The sequence below is a fragment of the Chionomys nivalis genome, chromosome 20 (assembly GCF_950005125.1).
Source record: "Chionomys nivalis chromosome 20, mChiNiv1.1, whole genome shotgun sequence".
Lineage (NCBI taxonomy): Eukaryota > Metazoa > Chordata > Mammalia > Rodentia > Cricetidae > Chionomys > Chionomys nivalis.
In genome coordinates, this window is record NC_080105.1 from 33,523,227 (window position 1) to 33,532,897 (window position 9,671).

General features: G+C 39.2%; 1 protein-coding gene across 1 annotated transcript; it reads left to right on the top strand.

The window, feature by feature from the left end:
• Nucleotides 1–3,135: 3,135 nt before the first annotated feature.
• Nucleotides 3,136–5,334, top strand: LOC130862618 (disintegrin and metalloproteinase domain-containing protein 26A-like). Its single transcript, XM_057752332.1, has one exon. The coding sequence runs from the start codon at nucleotides 3,169–3,171 to the stop codon at nucleotides 5,332–5,334; it is 2,166 nt and encodes a 721-aa protein (XP_057608315.1). The 5' UTR covers nucleotides 3,136–3,168.
• Nucleotides 5,335–9,671: the final 4,337 nt, after the last annotated feature.

A 9,671-nucleotide genomic window follows, 5' to 3' on the forward strand; every position in this document is an offset into this window, starting at 1 on the left:
GTAGCCAGCAATTAGATACAGCAAATATGTACAGCAACAACTGCTCAATCAATAATGATGAAATTGACATTTTATCATGCACAAGTTTTGCTCTAAAAGTAGATATTTTTGAATGGTAACCATATTTTACACTATAATTCACAGTGTATTAACTGAAGTAAAATTTGCACAAATACAATGGTAGGTAACAAATAACACAATGATTCTCTGCTCAGAGAACCACCAGAAAAGGAAGAAGCCTACTGAAGTTAATCATTCCTTAGCAACAAGGAAGGGTGGTTATGAAGACATCATGTTATCGAGTTTCTGTACTCCAAATATGCCAGGCAATACATTTATGTTATTTAATGCAGTCACTTTGTATTACTAATTATGAATATCATAGAAAAATATCCAAGAGCAGAAAACAGTGGATCAAATTTGTGCTGCTGAGAAACAAATTGTTAGAATGTCTAGATTCAAAAGATGTAAAAATCCAAAGAGGAGCATAGTGTAGATAGTGTAAATCAAATCCAAGAACACATCAGAAAAATCATCCACCAAATATTAATATTAATTATCAAATAAACATGTTCCCCATTTTCCCTCATCAAGTATGAAGTGCATGGCTCTCAGACTGATGTTTTATCAATTAACAGCTAGTTCACTGCTATAGAAATTTACCCTACACTGTTCTTCACCCCTCCTAAATTAATTTCAGGTGTTAGTTTAATAACTGTTGTATGAAATAGATAATGAATGCACATGTGAGGTGGTCTATGTATCTGAAATACTCATTGACCATAGAACAACTTATAGCAGACACTCTTTTCCTAGGAGCGTTTTTTAAATGAGTGGAATTATTTTCTAGCATTTGATGTGCTTTGAGTATTCCTTATTAGAATAAATAAATAGAAACATGATTACGATATGAACAAAAATAGGAGTGTTCAGCTGATTTTACGGTGTGTGGGAAAACGTGTAAGTTAGGAAAGGGAGTCTACTCACCCTGGAGATACTGGACTATAACAAATGATGTTAAGGAAGTGAAACCAAATAACCTTGGTTGAAGTGGATGAGGAACCATTGGGAAGAATCTCATCAGTTGCCAGGTTCTGTTAAATGAGAGACTCCTGTTGCTAGGTTCATGAATCTAGAACTTACTCTAACAAATAATGGATGTATGTTCCCTTGTTCATTCTCAAACAAAAACCTTTGTTCCTAAGAAGGGTTTTTTAAATGTTTTGTGAAAAAGACCATAACCGGGAAGGAACAAGGGCATCACTTCACCTGATGGTGAGTCTTCAGAAGATTTTTCAAGGGACAGAAGCACAAATATTTAAGAGGTGAATGCATACCTCCCTTAATTTCTAGACAACTATTCATAATTGGGTATGGAATGTCATTTAGATATTTTCAACTTTCTTCTACTTCATTATAAAGATTCTAGGGTTTTTAGTGTGATTAATACATCTTAAATTATAGAGCTATGGTAGCAAATGGCTTAGCTAGTATTGATTTGAGGCTCAGGGAAGAAAAAAAAGTTAAGCTAACCTAAAATCTAGATTGTTATGGTCGTATCAAATTTTGAATGAAAAATTTGTATCATTTTTTAGAGTTCTGGACATTAGAATATTTAAAAGAGTAATTTAATAAATGCAAGATTCAGCTTGCTCACTTTTTCTATAAGTTTTGTTTCTTGACCTGCCTGGAATTATAGTTTTAGTCATTAATTCTGATGTATTTTTCTTGGCACAATCACAACAATGGTGCATTTTTAATAAATAAGTCTTTTCTGTACACAAGAAATACACTTTCTATAATAATTGTCAAATAAAAATCAAAGCATTTTTGGGTAGTGACCAACATGTCAGGGTTTTAATCATGGTTTCATGATACTGTCCTTAAATGTCTTTTATGGATGCTTTTACTTACATAGGCTCTTAGCACTCTGTGTTTATGCGTATTATTCCTTAACTAATTTTTCAAAATAACAATATACTAAAGATGATGGTACTCGAGAAGAGAGATTGCACATTTGGCAAAATCAATGACCCAAGCGCATACAGGTGTGAGAATGAAGCCCTGAAGCCTATATAAAAAGCCAGGTCGGTGATCTCTGCTTGCAGTGCCAGCAATGAGGAGGCAGAAACATGCAAGCTGCTAAGGCTCTCTGGCCAGTCATTCTTCCCTCTGTAATGAGTACCATATCTGTGATCAACTCTGTGTCAAAAGTCAAGATGGATAAGGCCCTAGGAATGATATCCAAGACCAGTTCTCGGCTTCTATAAGCACAGACACACATGCACACACAAACACACAACACATATTCATATATACACACATGCTTATATAAATACAAGCAAGCAAATAACGAGCCAATAAAAAATACTAAACTTTAGAATGAACTGCACAAAGAAGATAAATATTTTCTGAGGTCTCACTAGCCAAGATGAACTATGCTATCCAAACATATATTGGCATCCACACGGGATTCTTATTCACTCTTTTGCACACACTCATGTGCAACAATATTTTTTAAAATGGAAAATACAAATGAGAGTAGCTTTTAGCCTAAGAAGTTTCTGCCACCCACAGGAATGACAAAGCAAGGAAGGAAAGAAGCTCACAAATGTACTCAACAAGCAGCAGGACGGTGTTGGAAGAAGGCATATATATATATATATATGCCAAGACAATCTTATTTGTTCAGCTAAGGAAATCCACAGTTGCTGTTGAGGAAAGGTTGAAAATTAGAACATTCAGAAACAATGTGAAAATGAGAGCAAGTTATTCAAAATTGTGAGTATTACTAAGAGCTAGGAGAGTATTAGAAACGTATTTGTGCAGGGGCAAAGTGTATTCTACCACAATTAAAGAAAAAAATCCAAGCAAATGTTGAAAGACCTTAGAACAAAGACTAATTGATTTTAGCCAGTTCTCTGCTCTTTCGTTCTCTAAGCTGACTTTTTCCTGATTTACATATGGCTGGGGCTGCCCTTCTTTTCTGTTTCTTTTAGTTCTGCTGGTCTGATGGATCAACTCTGCCAGAAGACATACCCCAAAAGGCCAGTGCTGCACACAACCAGAGCAACTGAGGACTAGGAGAGCAGGGTTTTCTCCTGTTCCTCCTTTGTTCTCTAATAGGACATAGTGACTGTGGATGAAGTCCTGGTCCATGATAAGATTATGGTCCTTCAGTTCTGCCTGTGGATGCTGCAATTTCTTCCTGCCTGGTCACCAACTGTACATGCTAAGTACAGTAGCCCTCCTGAAGTAGTGATACCAGTGAGGGTCACCGATACTGGGAGACATAATAGTTCTCTAGGGTGGCTGTCCTATGGCCTGCGCTTTGGAGGAGAGAGACACATTATCACCATGAAACGCACGAAATACTTTATATCCAGAAACTTCTTACTGCTCACCTACACTGACCAAGGTGATCTCCGTGGAGAGCAGCCTTTTGTGCAGACTGATTGCTACTACCACGGCCACGTAGATGGAGACCCAGATTCCACCGTCATTATTAACACCTGTTTAGGGAGTTTGCAAGGCATACTAGAGATAAATGGCACAGCATATGAAATCATGCCAAAGAATCTGACTTCCACATTTGAACATCTCATATACAAAATAAACAGGGAGGACTCAGAATTACATTCTATGAGATGTGGGCTAACAGATGAAGAAATAGCGCGACAAATGAAGATTCAGGAAAGCAAAGACTCCACACTAATGCAAAGCCAGTATGAGAATTGGTGGACTCATCACAAGTATCTTGAATATTTTGTGGTGATAGATAATCAACGATATGTTTATAGAGCAAATAATGTCACAACCTGCATGCTAGAAACATTTGAAATTGTCAACGGACTAAATGGTTATTATCTTCAGATAGATATTAGTGTGATTATAACTACACTGCAAGTTTGGACCCAAATAAATGAAGTCAATGTAACACGAGGTATAGGCCATGTCCTAAGTGATTTCTGCAGTTGGAAGAATAGACACTTTCACAATCGCATTAGACATGATCTTGCACATCTTTTACCCAGGCAAAGTTATGGTGGAACTTTAGGGCTAGCTTATGTAGGTACAGTTTGCACAAGAACTAATTGTGCAGTTAACAGTTTCAGGACGGATAGATTATCAGACCTGTCATTCATTATAGCACATGAGATGGGTCATAATTTGGGTATGCATCATGATGAGAAATACTGTACATGTGGGTTATCAAATTGTATAATGGCCCCAGCAAAATCTGATTCCCCTAAGTTCAGCAACTGCAGTTATGAGAGTATGTATTCCACGATAACCAGGAGAAATTGTTTGAATAATGATCCAGATATAGTCGTAACCATCAACCTCACCTTGTGTGGGAATAATGTGGTTGAGGAAGGAGAGCAGTGTGACTGTGGATCCTTGGCATCCTGTCTACATGATCCATGCTGTAGCGAAGACTGTGTGTTCAAACCCAATGCTGAATGTGCTCAAGGGCTTTGCTGCAAAGACTGCAAGTTCAAACCATCAGGAACAGTGTGTAGAAGACAGAAAAATGAATGTGACCTTCCAGAGTGGTGCAATGGGACTTCAGCTGAGTGTCCAGAAGACGTATACAAGAAAGATGGGAGCCCTTGCAGGGATGATGGTTATTGCTATAAAATGAAATGTCCTAAACGTGAAGAACACTGTCAGAGGCTGTTTGGCAAAACAGCCAGGAGTGCAAATAAGAATTGCTACGTGAAAATGAACAAACAGGGTGACCGTTTTGGTAACTGTGGTAACGATAGCTCTAACTACAGAAGATGCGATAACGCTGATGTACTCTGTGGACGAATTCAGTGTGAAAATGTAAGACAGATTCCACGTAGGAGAAGCCATGAAACAGTGCATTGGACTCACTTCAATAATGTCAATTGCTGGAGTATAGACTATCATTTTGGAATGACATTAGCAGACAGTGGAGCAGTGACAGATGGCACAGGTTGTGGTCAAGATCTTATATGTGTTGACAGGAAGTGCATCCATAAGTCTGATTTGTTAAGTAATTGTTCAGCATTCCAGTGCAATATGAAAGGAGTCTGTAACAATAAACATCACTGCCACTGTGACGTCAACTGGGAGCCACCACACTGTCAACTAAGTGGCTTTGGAGGTAGTATAGACAGTGGACCACCTCCAAGGATACGTAAGTCCAACATAGGTATGCTCGTACTAGGTTTAATGATTTTCTTTTTGGTTTTATTTTCCTTGATTTTCCTAATTACAACAAAGAAATCCCGCCATAAACTCAAGGAAATGTTATACTCAAATACTGAACCTGGCATTGATGACAAAAGCAAAAATACCAAGTAAAAGAAATAATAACAAAATATTTACTCTATCGAAAATCTATCATGTATTTGTTTGTTGGCTTCTGAACATAGAAATATCACTGTGTGTGTAAAAAATCCCAGACCAGCAATACTGGAGACCTCCTTGTTTGAATATCAAAACAATTCACCATTAAATAAAAGGAGAATCTACCACACTTATACTTTTCTTTATTATAATCAAGATTTTGCCTTATTTTTAATAGAATTAATGTCATTTGGTGATTATTTTTATTTATTTATTTATTTATTTATTAAAGATTTCTGCCTCCTCCCTGCCACCGCCTCCCATTTCCCTCCCTCTCCCCCAATCAAGTCCCCCTCCCTTGTCAGCCCAAAGAGCAATCATGGTTCCCTGACCTGTGGGAAGTCCAAGGACCACCCACCTCCATCCAGGTCTATTAAGGTGAGCATCCAAACTGCCTAGGCTCCCACCAAGCCAGTACGTGCAGTAGGATCAAAAACCCATTGCCATTGTCCTTGAGTTCTCAGTAGTCCTCATTGTCCGCTATGTTCAGCGAGTCTGGCTTTATCCCATGCTTTTTCAGACCCAGGCCAGCTGGCCTTGGTGAGTTCCCAATAGAACATCCCCATTGTCTCAGTGTGTGGGTGCACCCCTCGCGGTCCTGAGTTCCTTGCTCGTGCTCTCTCTCTTTCTGCTCCTGATTTGGACCTTGAGATTTTAGTCCGGTGCTCCAGTGTGGGTCTCTGCCTCTGTCTCCTTTCATCGCTTGATGAAGGTTAATATTCAGGAGGATGCCTATATGTTTTTCTTTGGGTTCAGCTTCTTATTTAGTTTCTCTAGGATCACAAATTATAGGCTCAATGTCCTTTGCTAGAAACCAAATATGAGTGAGTACATCCCATGTTCCTCTTTTTGGGTCTGGCTTACCTCACTCAGGATAGTGTTTTCTATTTCCATCCATTTGCATGCAAAATTCAAGAAGTCATTGGTTTTTACTGCTGAGTAGTACTCTAATATGTATATATTCCATACTTTCTTCATCCATTCTTCCATTGAAGGGCATCCCAGTTGTTTCCAGGTTCTGGCTATTACAAACAATGCTGCTATGAACATAGTTGAGCGTATACTTTTGTTGTATGATAGGGCATCTCTTGGGTATATTCCCAAGAGTGGTATTGCTGGATCCAAGGTCCTCTGTATATATTTCTTTGCATTTGCTTTCTGTCAGGTCTAAACCCCTTCCCCTTTTCATTCTGCTCTGTCACTTAGAGAGAACTAATCTGCAAATACAGTTTTTTCATGGCAATTCCTTTCTGCTAGAATCTACCCTTAGGAGAGTCAGAGTGAGATCTGAAAGTTGAGAAAGTGGTTTGAGGTTCCCAGCATGGTTGCTGGTGTCTCAGCTCTCACCTGGATGGTATCATTAGCCCTCACTCGGCAGATGATTGTTAACACAGGTTTGAAAACTCACCAACAGTCCTGTTCTAGTTAAGGTTACTATTGCTATTATGAAACACCATTACCAAAGCAAGTCAGGTTTAAAAAGGATTCATTTGACTCTTATTTCCTTATCATTATCCATCATCTGAGGAGGTCGGGACAGGAACTCTAAAGGGGCAGGAACCTGGAGGCAGGAATTGAGGCAGAGGCCATGGAGAGGGGTGTTGTTCACTGGCTTAGTCCTCCAGCCTTGTACTGCCTGCTTTCTTATACAAACAAGTACCAACAGCCCAGAAGTGGCACCACCAAAAAAAAAAAGAAAAAAAGGCAGGGACATTTCCATTCATCAATAAATGAGAAAATATTCTGCAGACCTGTCTACAGCTTGATCTTATGGGGGGCATTTTCTCAGTCAAGGTTTTCTGCTCAGATGACTATACCTTGTGTCAGATTAGTATAAATCTAGCCAGCTCAAAGCCATTGTCAGCTCTAGAGAGTCAGCACAACTATGAAACACACACCTAGAATTCTGGTCTCTGAGCCAATTCCTGCCAAGGAAAGCATTCAAAACTATGAATGACTATCACATCTACTTCCGCTTGATCATTAGTCCTTGTGTAGAGAGCCACACAATCCACTTAGAGTGCTGGTCAAGTATTTCTAATGATGGAAAGGCACCACACTTTATTCCTATGTTGAGATCTGACTCTCGTCATTTCCCTTTATTAATATGGAAAGATAATTTAAACTTGGCTATTATTTCCTTTAAATCTATAACTAAAAATAGTAAATCCTGGTGCTCAACAATTAATCACCTTCATTACAAAATAAAGTCATGAAGATATTGACAAATTCCTATCCTATACTGATGAATATCTTACATATCACCTTAGAACCATCTGGAGAGGGATCGAGGTAGAGACAGAGACTCAAATTGGAGCAACGGTCTGAGCTCTTAAGGTCCAAATGAGGAGCAGAAGGAAGGAGAACATGAGCAAGGAAATCAGGACCACGAGGGATGCACCCACCCACTGTGACAGTGGAACTGATTTATTGGGAGCCCACCAAGGCCAGCTGGTCTGGGACTGAATAAGCATGGGTTGAAACTGGACTCTCTGAGCATGGCGGACAATGAAGGCTGATGAGAAGCCAAGGACAATGGCACTAGGTTTCGATCCTAATACATGAACTGGCTTTGTGGGAGCTTAGCTTGTTTAGATGCTCACCTTCCTGGACGTAGATAGAAGACCTTCGTCTTCCCGCAGGGCAGGGAATTTGGACTGCTCTTCAGTATCGAGAGGGAGGGGGAATGGTGTGGGGGGAGGAGAAAAGGAGTGGGGATGGGGGGAGGGGAGTGGGGAGAGGGGGCAATATTTGGGAGTAGGGGAGGGAAATGGGAAATGGGGAGCAGGTGGAAATTTTAATTAAAAAAGAATAAAAATAAAAAATAAAAAAATAAAGTCATGAAGATATTGACAAATTTGTGTCCAGTTGAATAAATTGAAGTAAATCTTGTGTTCTTTGGAGATAAAATTAAAATTCCTTATTAAATGTTTTTTAAAATGACATGCAGAGAAAAGCATGCCCTCAAACCAGTTTCTGGTTTGCAGACTAATCTAACTCCTCCTCCTGCACTATAACCACGCTCTAGGCTTCTCCAAATACCATCCTATGTGCATCTACCCATAGGTCCCTTTCTAGGCTGCCTCCAAAACACAACTCCATAGCAAAAGTCTAGCCTAATTACTCTTTCAGACCGTGCTATTTGTATTTTTCTTCAGTATGCTTTATCTAGCCCTAGTGCCATTAGCAGTTGCCAAACCCAGTCTGGACACCTCTGCTTATGCAATAGATCGCCTCTAGATTTCTGCCAAATACAACATCTCATGTTGTGTGCCCGACATAATTTGACTAAACAAGCCTGCCCTACGTTTAAGGTTGAGGCTTCTGAAAAGACCTCCTCTACCGCAATCCCATCTGAGCCAACTCTCAATACCACACAACTTACCCAGACTCCTCTTCCAGACTGTAGCCTGAGCTAGTTCACCTAATTTCCCATCAGAGCCTTTTCTGCAACACATCAGATTTGCCCAGGTTCCACAGCAAACGCAAAGAACTTCTAGAGTTGGGCCTGGAACCTCCCTGCCTATCCTACAATCCTAATGACTCTCCCATGACATTTTTAAACTTGCCCTGAAGCCAGAAATAACCTCAAACTCAAAGCTTGGAAGAGAAAGCACATCCTGGAAACTAGCCCATTACCCACTGTCCACCTCATTTCATTCCTTACAAGCCATTTCCAATATCTAGATTCAACCAGTATGCCACAACAAACTCAACACTGACAAAAGAAGTCCACATGCCCAGATGATACTGGCACAGAATCAACAGCATTAAAGATCAAGTCACTGTTGTCTCTCCAAATCCTAGAGGCCCTTTAAAAGAAGTCTTTGTAAATGTGAAATGGCTAGATAAACTCTGTGATAAAGAATATAAATGAAAAATCATAAAATTCATTTAAAAAACACGAGGAATTTTTTTTAAAAAAAAGACAAGAATAAACAGCTCAATCAAATTACAGAGAAAGAACATAAGGAGACTAAACCCTTAAGTGATGCCCAAGAAAACACAACCATAAGATTAACAGATATAAAGAAGACAATTCAGGACTTGAGAACAGAATTCAATTGAGAGATAAAAACATTAAAGAGGACATTCGCAGAAAAGAAGGTATCCTTGAAAAACCCAATAACTCAACAACAAAACTCAAAGAAATGCAAGAATGAATCAAGTAGAGGAGAGATAATCAGAGTTTGAAGATAAAGCAGAGTATGTAGGCCAAATAAGCAAGAAACATAATTTCATAATATAAGAAAGGAACACACAAGAAATGAGAAATGCCTCGCAAAGCCTTT

What these genes read in the sequence shown, in the direction of transcription:
- LOC130862618 (XM_057752332.1), top strand. Translation starts at nt 3,169, where the DNA reads ATGGTCCTTCAGTTCTGCCTGTGGATGCTGCAATTTCTTCCTGCCTGG.